Source organism: Rosa chinensis, chromosome 4 (genome assembly GCF_002994745.2).
Source record: "Rosa chinensis cultivar Old Blush chromosome 4, RchiOBHm-V2, whole genome shotgun sequence".
Lineage (NCBI taxonomy): Eukaryota > Viridiplantae > Streptophyta > Magnoliopsida > Rosales > Rosaceae > Rosa > Rosa chinensis.
The window spans coordinates 63,831,269-63,855,818 of NC_037091.1; the positions used below are offsets into that span (position 1 = coordinate 63,831,269).

Here is a 24,550-nt window from a genome sequence, read left to right on the forward strand (position 1 = left end):
AAGGGAGCCTGACCATAATGATGTTTGTTTTCGATGTGGATCAACTGAACATTGGGCCAAATCATGTACCGCACCCCAGAATGTTGCAAACGCATACAAGACGTATCGTGAAGCAAGGGAAGCGAATTACATGGCACAAGAAGATCAAGATGGCGATCTAGATCTAAGGGTGGAAGACTACAAGGATCAAGACCCAGAAACTGGCGATTTTGATTAAGTCTTTTTATTTTCCAAGAGTTGTAGGCGATTGCCATATTACTTTTTATTGGATTAGATTTTCTTTGATCATAGAAACAATGATGTATTCCGTTGGCTTATGAATAAAATTTCGAGTTCTTTTCATTATGACTCAATTTTGATTCTGAGCATATGACTTTGTGACTACGATGGCTGGGCCATCAGTATTAATTCAAGGACATGGAATAGCCCAAGTTCCACTTGCCAAATGGCACCTTGATTGCAGTTGTCACAGAAACTCTCTACGCTCTTGGGGCAAATAGTACCCTATGAATAGCCAACGAATTTCATGCGAAAATGCATGTAGAGAACGGAAATGAGTTCATTTGCATTACCTCTAATGATTGTGAACAAAGACGCATCTTAGAGAAGTTTATGTGTCGCTCTAGTGGACTTTATGTCACTATTCGAGCTATTAAATCCAATAAAGTTATGAGAGAAGATCTCTTGGACTTAGACACATATTGGCTTTGTCACGACAGGATAGGTCATCCTGGTCATGATATGATGATCCGTCTACAAAAAGACTTCACACGGACATCTTTTACTAAGCCTGTTCCTTAGGGAAATTAGGACTGAGACCGTCCTATGCAAAGGATATGACATTACTCATTCTGTTCTTACAAAGAATCCGTAGGGATTTTGTGGATTGATTCAACCAACTTGCGGACGTTTAAATACCTCATGATGTTGGTTGACACGCAAACACACTGGTCACGTGTTGTGCCATTGTCCACTTGTAATGCTGCTTATGCTACACTCCTAGCACATATCATACAACAATGGGCTCACTCCCCAAATCATCCTATTTAGTCAATTGGATTTGACTATGCTAGAGAGTTTACATCGAAGACTTTCGATGGTTATTGCATTGGGACTAATGTTGGACATTATATTCCCCTGAACACACCCAAATGGTCTCACGGAAACGACTACGATGGTAGTCTGAACATTGATAATGCGCACCAATCTTCTTACATCCGCTTGGGGTGATGCAATATCGCATGCAGCTATGCTAATTCGTCTACGACCTAATGCCACTCAATGTACCTCTGCGTTACAGCTAGTGACTGGGTACACGTCTTTTGTACTTACGCACATTTGAGTGAGCCATTTTTGTGCCAATTGCGCCGCCACAGCGCTCTATGATGGGTCCTTACAGACGAATGGGCAACTACGTTGGATTTGAGACTTCCAACAATCGTCCGCCACTTAAATGCCCTTGCTAGGCGATCTCCTTACCGCTAGATTTGCGGATGTCACTTTGATGAGACAGTCTTCCCGTCGTTAGGGGGAGATAAGAACACGAATGTTCAACAGGAACGACAGGAATTGTCGTAGTCTGTCCCCACTATGTCTCATCTTGATCCCTATTAAAGTGACGAGATCACACAAATATGCTGTAAACATGCCTGCAAGGAAGGACGTCCCTCCGCGCCACCCTACACGGAGGTAGGCATGGCGCCAATGCCAAAGAGAGTGGCACTCTGGCGTTACAGGCCATGGCCCCAGCTAGGATGCGTGGGAGGCCCGTGGGTTCGAAGGATACTTTGGCACATTCCAATCCTTTGATCATCAAGACTCAAAATCCGTCTCATGAGAATCTTCCGGGTTATGGTTACCGTTGGGGGATGCCTCAACGTTAGAACCTATTCCTGAGAATATAGAGCTCTATGAAACTTACACTAGTGTACATGAGACGTGGGATAGAAACTCCATCATAATTGATGATGTAGTTACGCATGAGTTTGCTGAGTCCGATGATATCGAACCACGCTCCGTTGATGAATGAATGCCAACGTAGAGAGTTTTTGGCCTAAATGGAAAGATGCGATCCAGGTTAAGATGGATTCTCTAACGAAGAGGAAGGTTTTCGAGCTAGAGATGCCAACACCTCCTAACATAAAACCTGTTGACTAATGGGTCTTCGTTAGAAAGCGTAGTGAGAAAAAGAGATGGTAATCTCAACTTATGGCGCAAGGCTTCTCACAAAACGCCCTGGAATTGACTACGATGAGACATATTCTCTCGTAGTGGATGTCACTGCACTCCACTACCTTGTCAGTTTGGTAGTTTCCGAATAACTGAACATGCAGCTTACAAATGTGGTCACTACGTATCTCTATAGGGATCTAGATACGGAATATACATGAAGGTTCATGGTGAACTTCATTTACCCAAGTCAAGTGGCTCTAGACCATGGAGCGCGTTTACAAAGAGGTTGAAACGCTCACTAAAGTGACTACTTGATTGGGAAGGGATATGCCCACGCGTTTCTATGACAAGTTTCAGATTCTATCGCGGTTCATGTTGGACATGATCTTCATTAGAAGCCCTTAAAGAGTTAAGGGAAACCGCTGAACACTTGAAATCTGAGTTTGAGATGAAGGATTTTGGGAGAAAACGATTATGTCTCGGTTTGGAACTTGAGCATCGTGTCGATAGATGCTTAGGCATTTTTGACAAGGTCAAGCCTTCAAGCACCCCTATGATCGTCCGTAGTCTTGATCCTGAAAAGGATCCTCTTCGTCGAAAGGATGATGACGAAGATGTGCTAGAGGCAAAAGTGCCTTACTTAGTACAATAGGCGCATTATTGTACTTATCTCAATGCACAAGACCGGACATCTCATATGTTGTGAACTTGTTAGCTAGATATAGCTCTGCGCCAACGCGACGCCATTGGATTGGTGTAAAAGATATCTTTCGATACTTGAGATGTATGAATGATATGGGCTTGTTCTATCCCTACAAAGAGATGATGGATTCGGACCCATCACACACCAGAAACGCCGCCAACGCTGGCCTGCGTTCTCTATCCCCATCCCAAAACGACATGTGTTTTGGAAGGTTTTGCTGATGTTGGGTATCTCTCTGACCCACACAATGGTCATTCCCAAACTGGTTAAGTGTTCACCATGGGAAAAGACCGTGATATCTTGGAGGTCTATAGAACAGACCGTAGTCGCTATATCTTCGAACAATGCAGAGATCATTGCTCTTCACGAAGTGGTTCGTGAATGTATATGGATTGGATCCATAATTACGCATGTTCGAACAATTGTGGTTTGAAGTCTACCACAGATAAGCCTACGAGCATTTAGGATAATGCTACTTGTTTTGAACAAATGAGGCAAGGCTACATCAATAGCGATAACACCAAGCATAATCAGCAACAACAGACACTCCTCGAGATCAAAGTGAACTAGGTTCGATCTGAGGACAGTGAGGCAGACTTGTTTACTAAGTCATTGCCCAATACCACGTTCGAGAAACATGTGGCAAGAATTGGCTTGCGGAAATTATCTGAACTCCCATGATCGTAGTCATCAGGGGGAGGTGCAGACATCAGGGGGAGATGTCTACATGTTCGTCTCGAATCGTGAAGGGTGTGTTGTGCTCTTTTTCCCCTTCGACCGAGGTTATTTTTGTCCCACTGGGTTTTTGTTACTCGGCAAGGTTTTTAACGAGGCAACGAGAGAAGCACCGCGTTTGGGCAACACAAGGGGGAGTGTTCAAGGAAAACCTAATTTGTGTTTAGCCCAAACTCTAGGTTACTTGACCTAGTGGTAATAGGATTTAATTAGAAGGATCTAGAATCCTAATCAATGTAGAATTACTTTCCTTGTATGATTGAGATTCTATGCATTGTAATCCTCTATATAAAGAGGCCCTTATTATCAATGAGAATACACAGCAAATTCCTCTCAAATTCAGTTTCTCTACAACAGCAATTACTTTTTTTTTTGGTCAAAGAGAAACCTCAATCAACTTTTAAAAATTTGTCCTTACAACTATCATGTATGTATATGGACCAAGGTCAGAATACCTTCATCCATAACAACGAAAAACAGAAAAGAGAGAAGATTTGGTGCCTGAAGATGATAAAATATGTCATGAGATATATTCTACTAATTACTCAAGAAATACATGATAATGGCCTCAAAATTCATAAGAAGAACATGACAATGACCTCGAAATTAATTCACAATAAAATGCATTTCATAGCTCATTAGGTTTGTGAGCTTTGAATAAGTTAATCATAATAAAATTTTCAGCCTTGTTTGTATCCACTACTGATAAGTACGTATGCGATGATATCTGACCCTATGTTGTATTCATGTTTTTGGCTTTTTCAATGTATAGCGGGATCTATTTTGGCCATCATCGAATTGGTAAAAGGAAGTTGAATGATGTAAAGGAGCATTTGTGAATTACAAAGAGTTTACATGTTAGGATGCCCATGGCGAAATGTTTTTTTGGTGTCCAGGGCGGGTCTGGAGTTTTTTTTTTATGACGATTTTGAGATAAATTTAGCTCTATAAAGTTACGAATTAACAAGTTTATCAGAATCACAAAAATAAGAAACAAAAATTCTAATATTCATAATTTCAAAATAAAATAACACTCAATACCTATTTTGATATATACCTCAACCTGCATCATGAAATGTCAAAAAATTTGTCTAATCACCGTAGAAGAACTGAAAAAACAGAGAGGAGAGAGATTGGGAGATGAAAAACATATAGGAGAAAGATTGGAGGGACATATGATGAAAATGAATTGAGGGATTGAATAACCATTGAAACCCCAAATTTAAAGAAAAATTTGTTTGATTTCAATGTTTTGGAGGGAGTGAGAGACTCTGCTACAATGATGCTTGACTTTTTACACTTCTCAATGACTTGAAGAGTTGAAGAAGGAGAAGAAGAAGAAAACACGAAGCTAGTGCGTCTAGAATTCTGGAATAAAAAATTAATTAATTATTATTATTATTATTATTTTACATTTCGCAGCATATATTTTTAGAAATTATATATTATTTATATTGTGAAGACCCGAAATTCTCAGTTAAATATTTTGTAATTCAATGTTTGTTTAATTATATGAATTATGAATTGTGGGCTTGAGTCGTATGACGTTGTATGAGGAATTTGGTTTCGAATGATTTTATTTTCGAAACGAATGTTATTTAGGGGGGGGGGGGGGGGGGGGGGTCACTAAAATTGACTTTTAATACGTACGGAATTTGGGAAAACTTCTTTCACGAAAGTTGTAGAGCCCGTCGATACGAGTTCGTGCATATGTGGAACGCAAGAATCGGAGTTCGTATGAAGAAGTTATAGCATTTGGAAAAGTTGCCAAATTGGGTATATATATATAAGGGCTAAATACTGTTTACCACCCTGTGGTATGGACCTCACATCAATTCAGTCCCTCGACTTTCAATTTCATCAAAAACACCCCCGCACTATCATTTTCTCGTCCAATAGGTCCCTCCGACTCAATTCCGTCAATTTCAGACGTTAAGTTGCTGACGTGGAGTTCCCACTCATCAAAAGTGGGGCCACACGGATGTGAAATTCACAAAATGACCCTGGCTCTTTAATATCTGATTCTCACTCCCTCACGATCTTCTCTCCCTTCTTTTCTTTTCTTCTCTTCTTCTTCATTTCTGCTCAAGCTCAGAGATGGCTGCTCAGCCCACCTCCGCCGCTCCCCACTGATAGTCCGCAGCGCGACCTCATCTGCAAAGCCACCCAATTCATCCTCGTCTGCTATACCTCCGATCCTCAAATCCCTAGACGCCGATGCCGATGCCGACCTCGCCCTCCCAATTTCCCAAACGACTCCGACTCAAATTGGTAATCAAACCCCACTTCTATTCTCCACTTCTAGAGATGGATGAGGAGGTGAGGGGAGGGCTGGTGTGGGTGTTCTTGGAGGATTGGTTTCGGTGTTCTTCAAGTCATTTCAATTGCTGGAAAATTTTGGGGCTGTGATCTGAGTTAGAATAGGGGCTGGGTTTGATTTGGGTTGAAAAATTTGGTTTCATGCATTCTGTTTATGTATTGGGTTTGTTTTTATTGCTACTGTGGACCAAATTTGAACTGTGGCAACATTACAAGAATGGGGGTTTGGATTTATGACAGAAATGGGTTAGATTCTTTTTACTTTTTTCTTTTCAAGATATACTATATTCTGGTTTAGATTTGTAGAAACGCATCTAGATGTGCAGAGTCGGGTGGGTTTGTGCTCTGGCAGATGAATCTGGACATGTGATATGTGGATTTCGAGGTTCGAATCAAGAAGGGCTTCGGTGGAGGGAGCGGCGAGAACCGGAAGCTGTCGGCGTCGAGGCCGGCCATGAGCTCCCAAGAGTTGATGACTTCGGGTCGGACCAGAGCGATCTAGGCTCGGAGAGGGAGGTGGGAAAGATGGAACCCAATGTGAATCGAGAAGGTGGGGTGGTGGGCGGGGAGGCTGTAGGTGGAGGAGGTGAGGGAGACGATGTGGTGGCTCAAGGCGGAGCTACCGAGCTAGGAGAAGTCTTCGTTGTGGTTGAACAGATTGGAAGAAACGCAGCCCATGGTTGTTGGTTGCTTGTCTCAAACTCTGAGCTCAAAGTGTGGAGGAGTGAGAGTGAAGCAGAAGAAGAAGAAAGGAGGAAGAGACAAGAGGTTGGGACACACAGCGAGGACTTTAATTTAATAATTTGAATTAATAAAAATTGTGAGGAATTGGGGGTTCAATTTTGAGTTAGAATAGGGCCAAGGTTATTTTGGGAATTTCACTTTTGTGTGGGCCACACTTTTGATGAGTTGGAAATGCCACGTCTGAAATTAACGGAATTGAGTCGGAGGGACCTATTGGACGAGAAAATGATAGTGCGGGGGTGTTTTTGATGAAATTGAAAGTCGAGAGACTGAATTGATGTGGGGTCCATACCACAGGGTGGTAAACAGTATTTAGCCCTATATATAAATGGAAAGTTGTCAGAAATAGGGTTTCCATTTTGGGCAGCCGACCTCTCTCTCTCCCGAGCCCGAGCCGAAAACAGAGCAAATTTTCGCTGGCTCTGTTCTCACTCCTCCCGTTCCACTCAAAGAGTAAGTCCTTGCCACAAGAAGGAAGTGTGCCGACTTTGTCAAACAATCAACAATCACCCAGATCGAATCATAACCTTGTCTGGATCTAGGCAATCCGGTCACAAAGTCCATGGAGATCTCTTCCCATTTCCATACAGGAATCGGCAAAAGTTTCAACATTCCTGCAGGCCTCAAATGGTCTGCCTTCACTTCTCGAAAGGTATGACACTTGGATACATAATCCGCCACGTCTCTCTTCATCCTATTCCACCAAAACTATCTACGTAGATCCATATACATCTTGGTACTCCCTGGGTGTACTGTATATCGAGATCGATGTGTTTCCCGCATGACCTCCTCCTTGAGGTTATCACCGCCCGGAACGTACAATTTCAATCGAAATCTCAATCCACCATCAGCTCCAACTGTCCGAAAAAAATTCAGGACGTTATTTGTTTTGGTTATTATTCATATTTCGGATTTGAATTTGTTATTCAAAATTCGGGACGTGACATATATAATGGTGCCCCACCTTCCCTTGGGCCCTGGGCTGTCGCCAAGGCTGCCCTTGGGCAAAGCCGGGCCTGGTTAGTGGTTGGTGTGTTAATTACATGTTGATTTTACCCGAAAATTTCACATTTTTCAGCAAAACCCAATTCAAATTGTCTAAAACGCAACTTGCTTTCTCTAGCTTAGCAAGGAACTCGTCCCTCATCGTTGAAACTCTCCGCATATAGACGAAATTTGTGGACGTCTTTTTGGTTCAATGTGAAAATTCGATATAAGGTTGGTAACATTGGACGATATATAGGTGAGTTGCAATTTATTGGTTTAGCCGTACGTGAGTTGTATGGGTGATACCACAAGTGCAAATTAACACACAAACATATAATATATAGCAAGGAAGAAAAACAAATGCCAAATTAAGCGTCATCTCCAACTCTTGGACTTGCCACCTTCGGATTTGCCGGCCAGACAAGTTTACCAAATTTAATCCCATATATTTGGACTTGGTGAGTTGGTGCTAATATGCTTATTCTCATTCGAACAAGTTAACTAACATTGTCCACCGTCGGCTTTGCCTTGGTTGTGCACATTGATAGTATCACTATCTGCATCCTTAATTTTCTTGTCAACACTGTTTCGCTTTCTGCATTTTAATTATAAGCTTTATAAATAGCTCTCTAGCTCTAGCAGTGTACCTTCTTTATTACAATTCTGTTAGAGAAGCACTTAGTTACAGATTACAATGGCGCCCAAGAGTCGTAGCTTCCAAGTTTCAGCAACCCCAGTTACCATAATTGCGCATTTGTTACTTATAGCTATCACAACCCTTCTCCTTGTTTGGCTCGTACACTTGCGCGAAGGCTTTGCTTTCAACTCTTCCACGAAAGCAAAAATTTTCAATGTAAGTAATTACCAGGTTGTTTTGAGTTTGTAAGAAAATCTTCCATACATATACAGACATTCATGCAGTACTGTGACTACTATCTCACTATTTCTCCATCATTTCCACAGCTTCATCCGTTTTTTATGGTAATCGGGTTTATTTTGATCGGAGGAGAAGGTAAATTTTACTTTTTTCGTATGTGTACCTTGTAATTAGATGAGCATATATATGGTAGCTAGAGATCAAGGATTGATTAGGTACTAATTAGTACTGCAGCTATCATGGCATACAAGACAATCCCAGGAAAAAGGGATACACAAAAAGTGGTGCACATGATTTTGCATCTATTAGCTCTGGTATCTGTATCTTTGGGGCTTTTTGTAATCATCAAATACAAAAATGAAGTGGGAGAGACAGATTTTATTTCATTACACTCCTGGTTGGGCATAATCACAATCTCTTTATTTGGTCTGCAGGTAAAATAAAACATTCCCAGTTAGTCCTAGTTAACCGTTATGAAAATTTAAATTTGATGGTGAAAAATTCAAAGTATGCCGTACTCCGGAATAGTATGGACATAGTGTAAAAAAAATAAAAATAAGCTGATTGTGTTTGTTTTATTTCAGTGGCTGTTTGGTTTCGTTGCTTACATCTTTCCTGGTTCAGAGATGTCAACAAGGCCATCATTTAAGCCATGGCACACTTTCTTAGGGATGGTCATTTTTCTTCTAGCAGTGTGCACTGCTGAGATAGGGCTTAATTATTTCGTCTTAGGGATCAACCAAGAAGGACTTATAGTCAACTTCACTGGCCTTCTGATCTTCTTGTTTGCAGCTGCAGTCTCCCTCACTGTCCTCCTCCCTCGACTATACTAATACCGGCCAGTTCTCCGGCTGGAGCGTGTCACGTACATCCCATATATGGTTTGCAAATCTAAATAAGCTGGATACAGTCCCTTTTCTTTTTTAATTTATTCTTTCGTATCAATGTTGTTTTGACACACAGATTGATTAGAACTATAAACGATTGATAAAATTTCAATTTGAATTTGTTTCATGCTCATACGTACACATAATCAATAAACGCGTTGATCGAGCTTTACCTTACTTAGCATAGCTATGAAAACTTGTTCTTATTGCTTATGATGGAATTATAGAGGTTATTATGACAATTGCAAAAATCATCCGACAATATACCAGTATATATATTTAACATTGTAATATTCACTTCTTACTCCATTTTTTTTTTTTTTGTATGATCGGGGTGAGGTAGAAAGCCATCTTGGTTATTTTAGCAAGTTAGTAACACACCCACCAAAGCCAGAATAATCGCCCGCTGCAGGCGCATGAACCCGAAAACCCCTCAAGACCTGCCAGCCACAAATTTGTGGGAGTTTTGACTCGAACGCTAGACATAGAGTTTTTATGCTAAACCGCTCGACCAACCTTACCACACCAGTTGGTTACTCCATTATTCATTTTGATACGCTAGTCAAATTTTTAAATAAAATCAAAAATATGCTTGTCCAACATTTTTGAGGGAAAGTAAATCACTTGTTCTTCATTCACATGCCAACCCAGTCGCCGGCTAAGCCCAAGAATAGGAGCCCGGACTTTGGCCTTCTATCACAATAGCCTATTTGGATAGGATAGTGTCCACTTTTGGGCTAAGGCTTACATTCTCACTTCCACTTCATCGACACATCAAGTTAACGAAACCATTGTCCAAAAAAAAAAAAAAAAAGTTAAGGTAACCGACAACTATATTCCTTAAACAATTTGTATTCTAATTCCTACCGTAAGTAGGAAAATGGATTCCAACACAATCACGGAAAAGTTTCCCCACTGCTCTCGGAAAGACTAAGCTTTATAAAGAAGCCTTTCCACTTTTACCCAAAAATGATCAATTCGCTTTCTTGATTTGAACCGAAGAAGTAGTTTCATAGAAAGAAACATGAAGGTTTCAAAGCACAGGATTGTTGCAGGCGAAGCCGGCAGCGTTGAGATGAAACCGGTTGATTCAGACGATCTATGGTACGTTTACAATTTGATTTCTCCAGGAGACACGGTTAGGGCTACTACTGTGAGGAAAGTGATAAGAGAATCAACTGGAAGAGACTCTACTGCAGAGCGTGTTAAGCTCAAGCTGGAAATCAAAGTTGAGGAGGTTGCTGATTATGACAAGGTCGGATCTGTTCTTCGGATTCGAGGAAAGAATATCAGTCCCAATGAACATGTAAGGTTAGGAGCATATCATACTTTGGAGCTTGAACTTGAACGACCTTTTGTGTTGACAAAGGATGTTTGGGACTCAATGGCCTTGGAGGAGCTCAAACAAGCCTCCGACCCCGGTGGTAGTGCTGATCTAGTTGTGGTGTTAATGCAAGAAGGACTAGCATATATTCTGAAAGTTGGTAAAAGCGTGACAGTTACTTGTGCACGAATTGAGACTTCAATTCCTCGCAAGCATGGACCTTCGGTTAAGGGTTATGAGTCGGCTTTGAGTAGGTTTTTTGAGAGGGTCTTGAAGGCTTTCTTGCAGCATGTCGATTTCAGCGTTGTCGGATGTGCTGTGATTGCTAGTCCAGGTTTCACCAAGGATCAGTTTCATAAACACTTGCTGTTGGAAGCAGAAAGAAAGCAGCTGAAACCTATTATCGAGAACAAGTCCAAGATAATTCTTGTGCATTCTAGCTCGGGTTACAAGCATAGTTTGAGGGAGGTTCTTGACGATGAGAAAATTATGAGTTTGATAAAAGATACTAAAGCAGCACAAGAGGTCCGAGCTCTCCAAGATTTCTTCAGTATGATGTCGAATGTACCAGAACGCGCCTGCTATGGACCAAAGCATGTTGAGGTTGCACATGAAAAGATAGCCGTGCAAACCCTACTGATAACAGATGAACTCTTCAGGAATACTGATGTATTAGAGAGGCAAAAATATGTTGATTTGGTGAACTCAGTCAAGGATTCAGGGGGCATTGTTCATATATTTTCTTCCTTACACGTTTCAGGAGAACAACTAGCACAAATTACAGGCATTGCTGCAATCCTTCGTTTCCCTCTACCCGAATTGGATGATATAGAGATGTAATATAATGACTGCAGTAACATTTAGGAGACTACTGTTTACTTTTGTAATTCTGTGGCTGTTTGATTTTGAATGGCATTATCCTTCTACTTTCTTAACTCAACTCTCAGTATGATTGACACCAATAAAAACAAAACCTCAGTATGATTTGCTTTAGCATAATGTTTTTTTTCTTGGACACTATCTGCCATTTGGACACTAGAGTTGGTGGCGCATTACCTGTTAACAAACTTAAAGATAATAAGAATGCAAATCTTCTAGTGCAAGAAATTGTGTATATAATATAATAGTAGAAAAGGAGGATACATACTGGATATGTTATGCAGAAAGCACAAAAGCATATATGATTGCATATGCAGAAAGAATGATGCCAGCTATGCCACCGAGCTCTAAGGCCGAAAAGTAAGACCAGCTTGCTCTCTGTGAACCGTTCATCATCATGCTTAATGTAAACGAATCAATTCATCACCTTATAGTACATCACCTTATAAATCTCGATAGTCGATACCGAAAAAGGTACATTTTAATATAAGAACAATCGATCTTCTGCAAAAGACTACAAAAAGAGCTAACAACCATTCACTTTCATTTGAGATAACAAGCAGAATCCAAAATAGCAATAAAATCAATGAACTACACAATTAATTAGAGCAATTGATGTTAAAAGGAAGACAAAAGAGAAGCTACACCCGTTGTTGCTGCTTTGTCGCTTCCATTTTTGCCAACAAGCCAGCAATTTCGGCTTGCATCCTAGTCTTCATGTTGTAATAATCACCATGTGAACCTTCCAAAACTTTGAGCTCCTCCAGTTTCTTCCTACGCTTTTCCTCCGTCTCTTGCAGACACAATTTGGAAAACTTTCCAGCATACTCTTCCTCCACCTTCTCTGTATTTTCCCGAATCATCTGCTGGTAACCTTCTGCCTCTCTCCGTGCTTCGTCCGCCTTGCTCTGGTACATTCTAGCTTCAGCTTGCTTTATCCTCACCATGCTTTCCAAACTGTCAAACCCTTCTATTTTCGGTACTGTTCCAAAACGGAACTCATCCTCAGTGCTTATGAGGGAAGATTTTAGATCAATCTGATGGAGATCATTTGACAACAAATCAGATTGTACACTGGAACTTGTGTTGTAAGCAGCATATTTTGGAGGTAGAGAAGCAGGTTGTGAAAAAAGGGTTGCTTCTTTCCTAAGGCTGGTTTGAGGAGTTGCCAACTCCTTTGTTGAGGATGTGGTTATACTAGACGCTGGATATTCTGACACTCCATCTGTATCTATTTACGAGGAAAACAAAATCCAGAGTTAGGCAGTAATGAACTGAATCACACTTAAATCACACAGACGCATTTACAACAAGTATGTACACAAACATTTGATGTAATCTACTCATCAATTTCCATCATTAGCAGTAAAGAAAATCAGGCTGATAGATAGGATTCAACCTGGCAAGACTGAAACCATAAGTGGAGAGAGAAAAATAAGCCTAAGAAAAAAATGTAAACAGCATCTACATACAGGCACACACAACTTAAATGGATGAACTTCAATTATCAAGACTTTCTTTATCTGCCCTTCCCAATATAAAGGATCACAATTTCAAATGCCATCCTCGCCATAGGGGGAATTTGTGCACTATATGTAATAGACCTCGGATATTTACAAACCACTAAAGCTACTCAGTTCATAAAGAACCCTTCAACATGCCTTAATTGTGCACTATATGCTTATCTACCATGAAAGGGGAAAAAAAACAAAGAAAGATCGTAAACATAGAGAGGACGGTATAAACTCCAGATTCTGTAAGCAAGACAATGAAAAATCACTTATCTGCTTTCTCATCAGAAGATGTGAAACAATAAGACTTGGCTGTCTTAAGCTTTTGAGACAAACATAAGAACTATACAAAATAGAAAACAACCACTCAATATCACTAACAAGTCTATACTATCATCATCTCTATGGTTTCACGTTCACACATGAAGAAAAAAAAGTGTGAACTTTTTACGAGAGGGGCAGAAGATGTCACCCACAGCATTTCTCTATATACAATGGCTTTTGATTATATGCTTTATTAGCCTCATCATCAATGTTAACATTATCATTTTCACTGGCATGCTTTTGAATATACCTTAGCATTTGTCATATTCAATGCACAGACATGCTCTTCAAAATGAAAACTACTTGTACACTCGTCTTACAAACCATAACAAGTAAAAGATAAATATGAGTTGAAACATGAAAGCGAATTCGAAAAATGAGGGACTTACAGTTGAAAAACTGGATAATAAAATTGCAGGCATCTGAAGGAGACATCACTTGGCTTCCTAGCTTGGAGATAATCTCCTCAGCCTTGATATGCAGTTCCCGGCCTTTAAAATCTTCACTTCCCCTAAAAATCTGCTTAACACAGTCAAGCTCCTTCACAAGGGTTTCTAGTCCCCAGTCCTTTGCACAGCACAGAAACACATCCTTAACAAACCCAAACATTTCCGAAGCATGACTGCACCCAATGCAATGGAATTGCATCTCCGTTGTTCCAGAAGGCCCCTTCAAGCTCGGACCTGGCTTAATGAGATTCTTCTGAATACCACAAGCAGCATGGCACCAATGCGAACAAACATCACATCCAACCCAACTACAAGTGTTACTAGCACAGTCAAAATTCAAACAAACAGGACACATACATGAACTACAAAAGCCCTTATTTCCTGAGCAAATCTTGCAGTCACAATCATCAACAGGCAACAAAGTCTTGCAATTCACGTTCCTACATCTCATAAACAAGAAAGTCTCCACCAACTCAGTTGCCGAAAGGCGGTTTTTCCCAGATACAAAGCTCGCAAGCCCCATTTTCACAGCAACCAGAATCTCCAATTGATCCTTCTGACACTTGGACAGATTCTCCTTTGTAAGATCAGACCTCCTCTCAAGCCTTTTCTGAAGGCTCACCAACTCCTCTTTCTTCTCAGGCATTGAAATCAGATTCCTCAAGTACTCATTAGTCGATAAAAGTGTTTCCTCATGAAGCTCCTGAACCACCGGAGCCATGACAGGTATAGACTCGGAAACAATTTCGCGAAGAATTCTCTCCGGCCTAGATAACTTCCTAACTCTCCCACCACCACCATCTCCACCCTCCAAACCTCTCAAACTGTCCGAACCTCTCCCTCTCGAATCTCCAGAATGAGTATCAATTCTAGGCTTAGCAGGTAACTCCGATGGAAAAAAAGACTGGTTATTATCAGAGCTAGTTGTCCTATAAAGACTATTAGTACCTGAATCCTTTCGATTATTACTCTGCATCATCGACAGAATCCCACCAGGATTTGCCAAACCAACTCCATCCCCAATCGGCTTGAACCTGCTATGAACAGAACCATTAGTGCCCTCCCCACAGTTCCAAATATGATCATCCTTGCCAACAGAATACTCGAAATTATTCTCTGTCGAATTTCGAGTCAGCGAGCAACTTGGATTGTGTGAATAGGGATGGGAATAAGAGTAGGATAAAGAAGCAGCTGTGTAATCATTGGAATAAGTGGTTAAGGTATTGGTGGAAGGCGCCATGGTACTCCTGGGCCTCACCATGGAAGGCTCACCGTTTTGCAAAGCGTTTGAGGCAGTGAGAGAGAGCGAGACCTGAGGCAAGGCCAGAGAGAGATTCAAAGTCTCAAGCTTTGGCTTCTTCTCCCTACTGTCTCTCTCAACATCGTCACCAAGCTCACGTTTTGAGGAATTGAGCCTGGTCTCGTTTAAATTGAGGAAATCCCTCTCAACCCACTTGTGATCTTGGCTTGAATTCTCGGGAACCAAGATTTCCTTACCTTTCTCCAAAGAGGTCAACAGATTCTTGCCGGAAAACTCTTTGTCCAGAAAACCCAGTTTGGAATTATCGCAGAGATAGCTCAGGGTCAGCTCCTGAGACCCAAAATTAGAGCAAGGCTTTGATTGAAACCCATCAGAGCCTGAATCCCTCAGAAAATTAAGACCCGGTTTCTTTGCCGGGTGGTTGATGTTGTAGTCCTTGCTTTGCTTGGAGACGTGGCGCGTCACCTTGCTCTGAGAAGCCTCGTCTCCGGCGGCCAGCAGAGCACTGCTGCGGTCCTTGTCACCAAACATGGCCTTGTACAGAGAGAGAGAGAGAGAGAGAGAGAGAGAGAGGCAGAGACTTTTGCCAGAGAAGAAGAAGAAGACGAAGAAGAGAGAGAGAGAGAGAGAGAGTACGAAGATGGGTGAGAAAAACAGGAGAGAGAGATGAGAGGAAAAGGTGTACCACTTCTACAGCAACAGGGGCTGTTTGGAAAATAAAGAACAAAACTTGGGGTGTTTTTGTTTTCAACTCAACTTGTTGTGAATCTCTGACCGAGCACACCATAACTGATGCTTCTTTGTCAATCCGTTCCAACGTGCAAGCAACGGACGGACCCAAACGGCTCCATTTTTCAATCCTTCACAGTTCACACCAAACACCAAAAAAGTAAAACGGCGATGCACTGCTGGCTTTGGTTTTCTAGTTCCCAAGTTACCAATCTGGCCCTCCAACTTCCATGGAATTACTGACTGCTCAGCTTTTTCAGTCCCAGCCTTGACCACATACAACTTAAACTAGTTCAGGTTTTGGAGGAAGAGGATGACTTTTTGTGGGTTTGGGCAAAAGCTAGAAATTAATAATTGGCATATTACTATTCAATTAGGAGGCTTAATTAGTGTTTGCCTTCCTAAAATGGCTAACTGATTTCAATTTGACTCAAATTAGGCGGGTCAAAGGGTTCATATAGCTCTCAAAAGGAATGTGTAGAAAAGAAAAGGGAAAAAGGCATATTATAGGCGGGAAAAATGCTCAAATTACATGCACATCGATCTCCTTGTAATTTGGTTCTTAGATGCTTGACACTAATTGTTATTATCTCAAATTAATCTTCATTTTAAGTCACATTTACAATCTTTAAAGTGAATCAAATGAATTCAAGTCCATCTGTCATGGATGGTCATATTAAAACTTTTTGTGTAATCTAAGTCAAATGCATCACATGCTAAAGAAAAATCACACGTTTTGTGGTGATTGAATATCATGGAATTATAATTGCTTAGAATTTTTCTTCTCTTTCTTCTTTTTAAGGTTCTTAAAACAAAAATTATCCCTTGTACAACCACTATTGTTTTAGCAATGTTCTCGAAGCCGATTGGAACACCACATAATATACTTGTTAAGAATATTGTTTCTGTCCTCTAGGAATTTCAGATTGGAAAAGTAACTATATATATAGCCAAAAAAGGTTTGTCAAGAATTTTGCTTTTTTTAAGGGAAAATTGATAATTTTTTTTAAGCATCTTCAAAAATTAGTCAACAATATGATTTGATCCATTACAATCAATAAATGACAATATGCGAAATCATCCAATTCAAAGAATATTGAAGCACACAATCCATATCTTGCTAATTTTATTTCAACTCGAAACTTTAAGATTAGTTATATGATTGTGTACTTTGATTCTCTAATAATTGAGCTATATATGAGGTTCATTGGATATTAGTACAACATCCTAGCGACCTAGCCAACCCGAGACTCAAAATCGCTCAACTAGTCAACTCAAAGTTTGAAAATGTCCGCAAAAATGTATTGAACTTGTTTTAATTTTTTATACTTGATCACTAGTTTGAAAATTTGAAAAGAACTTTGTTTAACTTGAAGAAATGTTGACATTTTTCTCTCTTTTAAAATATGAAGTTTGCTGTTGAACCCTATAACAATGCGGCCGACCAACACCGTTAATCTTTTGCCGTGTGCAAAAGACCAGAAATTAGACTTGGTCATTAGTTGACTGAGTTCATTTTTGCATCCTATGTTTAAGCCAATCTTGCTAATAATCTCCTTTGCTTGATATGTTATATACATCATTCAAAGTACCAATTCAAGCTTATTTCCTTGGAATAGGGACCTATTGACTCAATTGCTTTGTATGTACAGTATTTGCCGCAATTCAAGAGAAATTGACCATTTGTTTGAAATGTTAGATTGTTCAAGTTCAACTAACAAATTTAATGACCTTTTTCTATAGCACTATGATTAACGGTAACTTGGTTTAATAATAATAATAGAAATAATGAATAATCGATGGTGGTCAGGTGGTGTTGCACTTCCGGTGCAATGAATATGAAGAGACTTTGCCCAAAAGAATTTGACTAGGCCTGTAAATGGACCGGGTTCGGATCGGATCGACCTAAATCCAAATCCGTTTACTAAAAAAAAAATTCGATCCAAACTCGCTCCGTTAACCCGGCGGATCATTGATATCTCGATCCAAATCCGTATCCGTCGGATTAATGGATACCCGATCCGCTAATCCGATCCGTTTATAATTTCAAATATTTTTAAATTTTAAATAGTAATATTAAATTTATATCATAATATCTCATAAGATATTAATAAAATATTAAAATAACATGATCTACATGAAGAGTATCACCAAAAATAAAATTACATTATCAAAAATAAAATTACGAAAACTGCCTCTTAGATTTCTGCAAAAAAGTAATATTAGAAATCTTTAATATTTTATATTTTATATTTTTAAAAAATAATAATATATTAATAAAAAAATAATAATTTTTTTTATTACTAAAACGGGTCGGATCATTAACGGATCGGATCGACCTAAATCCAAATCCGATCCGTTTATTAAACGGGTTAACGGATTCGGATCATTAACGGATCAACGGATCAAAATGTTCGATCCAAACCCGTTTAATAGCTACGGATCTGGAGCGGGTCCGGATCAAAATCCGGTCCATTTACAGGTCTAAATTTGACAAGTCAAACCACATTTTGGTTCACTTGAATTTAATCAAAAGTTACAATAATTTATGTAATATTGAATCATCAACTTACCGTATGATCTAAAAACCAGTAAACGCTCTTCTTAATAAGATAAATGTCATTGTGGCGAAAGTTATAAGTATTACTGCTATTTTTGTGATATAAAAACGTATATTTCAACCATTGCAAAACCAGCTGGATGCAGTTAAATTTCTATCAAACAATGTTACTAGACCATAAGATATACAATGTTCTTATCCAACAAAACTCAAAGCTTAGCGTTGGTCAATATTAGTCCATATCTCATAAACTTTTCTTCCATAGAAGTTGAGCAAAATTAGATTTGGAATAAAATAACTACACTACAAACCACAATGATTGTATTACATATACTGATACAAATATTTAATTATAAAGTATCATTGTATATCACTTGAAGTCTCTTGTATCATTAATAAATCTTACCGCTTATTTCTTCGGTCCCATAATACAACATTTAGGGATGTAAAACTATTAATTTTGCAAAACTTTTATGGATGAAAGGGAGTGATTAGGGGGGAGTGCATTGTAACCTAAAAAGATAAGACAAGACAAGCAAAACAATTTTGTATGAAGTGTACAAGAAAGTCAACGCAGTTCTCTGTTTCGGCTGCTGCTTCCTAACCAGAGGTGGAGCCACATAGGGGCACGATGGGTCCTGTGCCCCCGTGAGATTTTGAAATATATATATATATATATATATATTATCTGTTTTTATAATAACAAAAAATGTTGTTTTGTAATAGTGGTAGGAGACATATAAGCATGTTAGGCTGGTCCTGCCGTCCTGGTTAGAATGTTAGTAGTAGCAACAAGCCAGCAATATGCTAATTTTTTTACTTCTTTTTAACGTTAATACTTATTATTTCTTTTCAGCAATGTGCTAATATATTTTTTTTTATTTCTTTCTTTTTCTAACATATTATTTCTTCTCAGCAAAGAAAACATTAATAGAATTCTTTCATAAACTTCAAAGATAAATTATATTTTCATTATGAAAAGTTGTCTAAAATTTAAAAACTATAAATTTGGTTAATAAAATATGTAATTTAAAAAAAAAATATTGATCTTTTTAGAAAAAAAAAAAAAATCTTTCAATAACCTTATTCTAATTTTATTTTTATTTCAATTTTGGTATATTTTAATTTCAATTTTTTTAAAAAAAACTTTTGAGTGCCTCAGTTGCGATCTATTTCTGGCTCCGCCACTATTTCTAGCCTTAACCTGCAATTCCATTCTTATCCTTTCTTAATCATTTAGAACAAAACCTATTCTGGCACATGCAATCCCGGACATTGACAGATGGTAAATCTGTAATTTCCACGAAGAGTGAGGGTGAGTTTCCAGGTAATCCTACAAGCAGGTACGCATGAACTGTAGCACGAGAAAGACTTAAGTAATTCGGTTATGGTTGGGTACTTGCTTGGATAGTCGGTTGTCGGATGTGTTTCAATCATTTACCTCAACTCCATCATTTCGTTCAATAAGAGAAATGAGCCGAATTGTTTCACGTAAACAAACAAAAAATCTGTATTGAAGTTCTAGAAACAACTTTTGAATCGGATATTGTTGTTAGATAAACAGTTACTAGTTTTGAAGTTTCAATACTCTGAAGCACTATAGAACATACTCTGAATAAATATTTTCATAAAACAATCAACTGGCTTATTTGTTAAACCAACTTTAATAGCTTTCCCATATTTTGATTTTCCTTTATTTTAGGGAAAAAAATAAGTTTTTTTTGCTCTAGCATATTCCATATACCTATCCCCATTTTAGTGATAGCAATGAAAGATAAAATAAAATTTCCTAAATTTAAAGCAATGGCTAAAATTATAGATAAAAAATTATGGAGACTATACAATAAAAAATCTGTTAGAATTGGAGCAGAAAGATTATGGGGATTTTGATTTTTGCTTTCCTATAATACATAAATTATAGAGAAGTTAGAGCGTTGCTCTTAGAGGTCATCTTGATCACAAGCCTTCACCAGTACTTTTCTCCCCTAGAACTTCTTATGTATGGCCATGAGTGCAAGCAATGCAACAAGAAGCAGCAGCAACACACATGCTTATATAAGCTCGAAACAAATACAGGCATAAACCAAAATTTAGAAATCTCTGCAGCCGTTACAAATTAATGCACATCTCACTGTACAAATTAAGTTGTGTTTAATAAATATAAATAAGTAGGAAATATTATATCGATCTAAACAGAAATAACCAAAACTGATCTCAAAGCTTTAAAGTAAGATCAGGTGAAGAAGATGATGAACTTGTACTACTTTTTGGTGGCACGGTCCTTCCTGAATTGATCATTCGTGAATTTTGGGCATATTGATCCACATTGAAATGACCTCGGATTCCCTCACCCACCTGTCGAAAGCTCCCGGGCCAAAACATAGCCACATCATCATCTTCCATGAACATTGGCATTGGTGGCATTGGCATCGGCACTCCATAGTAGCCTTGCTGCTGAAACCTTGCTACACCTCTTGTGTCAGGAACAGGTAGCCTCTGGTCTGGTTGTATCAACATGTTTTGGTGCATTGCAGCGTGAGCTTCGATCCCAAGAGACCGGAAGGCAGAAGCAGAAGAACCGTGTAGGGGAAGAGATGCCAAGCTAGTATACCTGTGATCAGGAAACATTCCCATCCGCAATGCACGCTTTGCCATTGTCCTCTCCCTCTTATGAGCATTCTGATGTCCGCCCAATGCTTGAGAGCTAAAGAACTTGCGCTTACAGTAGTTGCACGAGAATACCCTTGGAATTGCTGCTTCTGAATCAGGCGCTGCTTCTATTTCACTGTTAGTCTCCCCTGCCATGCCCTTCAATTCGAGGTCATTGGAGCTAAATTGGAGTGATAAGTCAAGGAACATAGGCCCAGGATTTTGTTCAAGGTTTGTCTGATTTGTGAGACAGGAAGAAGTAGTGGTGCTGTCCTTGGAGGGATCAGGGGTTTCGTCTTGCTGAGCTATGTTGTTGGAAGTTACTTGGCTTGTGACTTCTAAATTATCACTCTCAAATTCCAAGTTCAAGTTTGGCACTGTTATCATGTTGAAGTCAAGAGCTTGTTTCCTCTATATGAGTGATCAGGAGAAGAATTGAAAGATTGCACAGCTTAGTCGTCAGTGTACTTGTTCTTCACCTGTGTCTGCATGAATGCAACAATTAGTCATTTTTCATGACAAAGTCAGAATCTTTCTTCTTTTCTAAGGGATGGTGGTAATGGGATGTTGGGTACTTATTTGAATCTAGTGTATCTTAACCAAAAGTTTAGGCATTTCATGCAATCTGTTAGTATAAGTGCAATTGATAGATTATCAACATATGATTTTATTTCTGTTGAATATAGACAATGCAGTGTTTGCCTAGTTGCTGATGTTTTCACACCAGTTGATACTGCCTAAAACTGGGCATTTCAATTAGTGTGTTGTATTAGCTCATAAAACAATCACATCAACCAAAAGTTCACGACATTAATTCTAATGGAATTGGGGGTGTAACTTTGGGTGATTGTGTGCAAGCCTACATGTAAAAGGGTTCATGCCTACTGAGAATTTACAGCTGAAGCTCTTGTCATGAAACAAAAGAGAGATTTCTTTTAACAGTTCTCTCATGTGGGATTATTCTAATACATGAATGTCTAAAAGTAATTAGCTTAATGGTTAGTACCATGTACTGCTCTTCCTTAAGAGATTAGAAAATGGGAAAAAGTATCTCAAAAGAAAAAGAAAAACTCATATACAGGAATATTCCGTACCGCACATCCTTTCAGCATTTCAATCACTGTACACACATAATACAGAATTAAAACCATACTATGGTGAAAGCTGTAACTTTTGATCCAACAAACTTGTCATGTCAAGATCCAAACACAAAACTTATCCTCTTGGGATGCTTTATGCATCTTTGCCTCAAAGTATGGAAAATCTACAACAGAATTTGGAAAAAAGAAAAGAAAAAAAACACTATGTCTTTGAGACAAGAGGCTAAGATTAATATTTATTGTGAGGAGGAAGTCTCCAGGATCCTCATTCAAAATGGTACAGACAACTTTTCAATTCCAGGAACCATTGTAGTTGCATAATATCGCAATGCTTGTCTATGCTTTAAAAGTTACCTAAAAGACTAGCTAAGCCTGAACAGATTAACAGGACTATTGACTGACTATGCAATATTGTCCCATACAATTTGTAATGTATATATATCATAACTGTATAATTGCTCCTCTTATACCAAGTTCATAGATAAAGACTCTTTACTTTGAGATGTGGTTACTAAATTGTCATAAATACCATTACTTTAAACCCTTAAACTGCAGAATACGAAATCAAAGCAGGGGAAGATTTCGACAATTACATCCACAGACAGCATTGAATGATACTTCAACATGAATCAAATTATCTACTTTTAACATTTTGGCACTCTACTTTTTGACTGATCTAGTTTAAAACTTGCTATGAGCAAACTAATCACTTTCAATAGATAATTGGGACTTGTGTTTTAAACCCTTACTTGTGATAGTCAACTAAAAATGGACAGCTACCAGATTCCCGTAACGATCTAATTTTATTTCATCGAATTTAGTACTACAAACTCAGAAGAACCAAAGCAGTACTCAATTACACAACCACAACTCCCCTTGTTGTGCCAAAATGCTAAATCAATGCCTTGTATACATTTTGCTACTCAAATTTAGGCTTAATCTACTTAAAATCAAGCTGAATCAATCAAGTTAATCTCAGGGATGGAGCCTAAACTGAAGGCACAGACAGGCCCTGTTAACACAAAGCAAAAGCAGCAACTGCAGAAAAAGCATAGTCTGTGGTTTATTTGGTGAAGAAAGAAAAGACAACAAGAAGATCAAACACAAAGAAAAACCCAGAAATTCAGGACTAAAACTAACAGAAACTGCCATAAAACTACCTCATAAGAAACAATACTGAGAAGCACACAATGAAGCAAAACTCACCGGCCATGGACAGAGATCAAAAGAAACCTAATCACTCACAAGTCCCATTCCCAACCAAAAGCATATCAATTTAAGAACTTTTCAGTGATACCTACAGACCAAGACCCTCCAAAAACAAAGAGAGTCCATGGATGTTGAATTGCAGTAATTTCAGACCCAAAAACCCACAAAAGGAAAGAATTACACAGCAATTAAGAGCAGCAGAAACATAGGTAGGACTGCAGAGAGCCACAGGAAAAAGCATATGAAAAAGCTGGTATATACAAAAACCAATCTACAGTTTTAAGGAGATATAGAGTAGAAAGAGTTCATACATAAATAGCTAGCCTTGAAGTTGCAGACTATGGCTATGGTTTAGGGAAAGTGCTGCTGCAAGTACCACAAGAAAAAGACTAAGAAAGTAGGCAGCTGGGGCTCTCTTTCCCAATCTAGTTTTTACCACAAAAAGAGTGGGTAAAAGGATTTAAAGGGGAAATAAATGAAGATAAGGTGAGGAAGACAGAGAGAGACAGAGCAAAAAAAAGGTCAGCAATTATGGGAAAGAAGTGGGGATGATGGTGTAAAGTCAGAGAGGTCAGAAGAAGAAGGAAATATCAGATGACAATACCCAACTTCATGTAAACTCACTAACTCAATCACTTATTAAAGCCATTATTTTTTGTTGGAATTAATTTGGGCTCTTCCAATTCCCAACAGCTCTTAAAATTGATTGAATGAGAATTATGAATGATTGTGAGATGAGGACAGGGAGAGAGGCGGAAAGAAGCAAACATAGAGACAGAGAAAGCAAAGCAAGACTACTCAGTCACTCGCTCAAGCAGGGGGTGTCCCTTCTCATAGTCCCACATAAAAAAAAGATGCTTCTTTGCTCCATCACTGTTCTTGTTTCTTTCATTTTTTAAACCCGGGTCACAATTATCCAGCTCTTTTTACATACTGTGATATAATCCAAGATATCTTTGTTGTCAGATGGAGTCCCATAACTTGTTCATCTTCTCCCACTGCTTCAGTTACATGCACAAACCATAAAAACCTCTTCCTCATAATTCATACACCATACGTTTCCTTTCAAAAATATCAATATCTAATATCAATTATCATTCATACTCAGTTACTCACCATGCAAATCTGACG

General features: G+C 38.9%; 3 protein-coding genes across 4 annotated transcripts; 1 reads left to right on the forward strand and 2 right to left on the reverse strand.

Annotated features, from left to right (window-relative positions):
- The first annotated feature begins 10,448 nt into the window (after positions 1-10,448).
- Positions 10,449-11,588, forward strand: LOC112196964 (protein PELOTA 1). The gene has a single exon (XM_024337470.2). It carries the CDS (start codon positions 10,449-10,451, stop codon positions 11,586-11,588), a length of 1,140 nt encoding a protein of 379 aa, XP_024193238.1.
- Positions 11,589-12,055: 467 nt separating this feature from the next.
- Positions 12,056-16,055, reverse strand: LOC112196963 (protein OBERON 3). Its single transcript, XM_024337468.2, has 2 exons — positions 13,852-16,055; positions 12,056-12,858 (listed from the first exon to the last, which is right to left on the reverse strand). The coding sequence occupies exons 1-2, from the start codon at positions 15,701-15,703 to the stop codon at positions 12,269-12,271; spliced, it is 2,442 nt and encodes an 813-aa protein (XP_024193236.1). The 5' UTR covers positions 15,704-16,055; the 3' UTR covers positions 12,056-12,268.
- A 4,427-nt stretch (positions 16,056-20,482) lies between these two features.
- On the reverse strand, positions 20,483-24,078 carry LOC112198332 (zinc finger protein 7). 2 transcript variants are annotated; one of them, XM_040518507.1, is made up of 2 exons: positions 23,731-24,078; positions 20,483-21,595 (listed from the first exon to the last, which is right to left on the reverse strand). In XM_040518507.1, the coding sequence occupies exon 2, from the start codon at positions 21,495-21,497 to the stop codon at positions 20,676-20,678; it is 822 nt and encodes a 273-aa protein (XP_040374441.1). In that variant the 5' UTR covers positions 21,498-21,595; positions 23,731-24,078; the 3' UTR covers positions 20,483-20,675. The 2 variants fall into 2 exon arrangements, with proteins under 2 accessions (XP_040374441.1, XP_040374442.1); XM_040518508.1 differs by lacking the exon at positions 23,731-24,078 and adding an exon at positions 23,417-23,719.
- Between the last annotated feature and the right edge of the window lie 472 nt (positions 24,079-24,550).

Coding starts and splice junctions, on each gene's coding strand:
- LOC112196963 (XM_024337468.2), bottom strand. CDS start 15,703: ATGTTTGGTGACAAGGACCGCAGCAGTGCTCTGCTGGCCGCCGGAGAC. Junction 12,859..13,851: donor TATTATCCAGTTTTTCAACT/GTAAGTCCCTCA, acceptor CCTCGTAAATAG/ATACAGATGGAGTGTCAGAA.
- LOC112198332 (XM_040518507.1), bottom strand. CDS start 21,497: ATGATAACAGTGCCAAACTTGAACTTGGAATTTGAGAGTGATAATTTA.
- LOC112196964 (XM_024337470.2), top strand. CDS start 10,449: ATGAAGGTTTCAAAGCACAGGATTGTTGCAGGCGAAGCCGGCAGCGTT.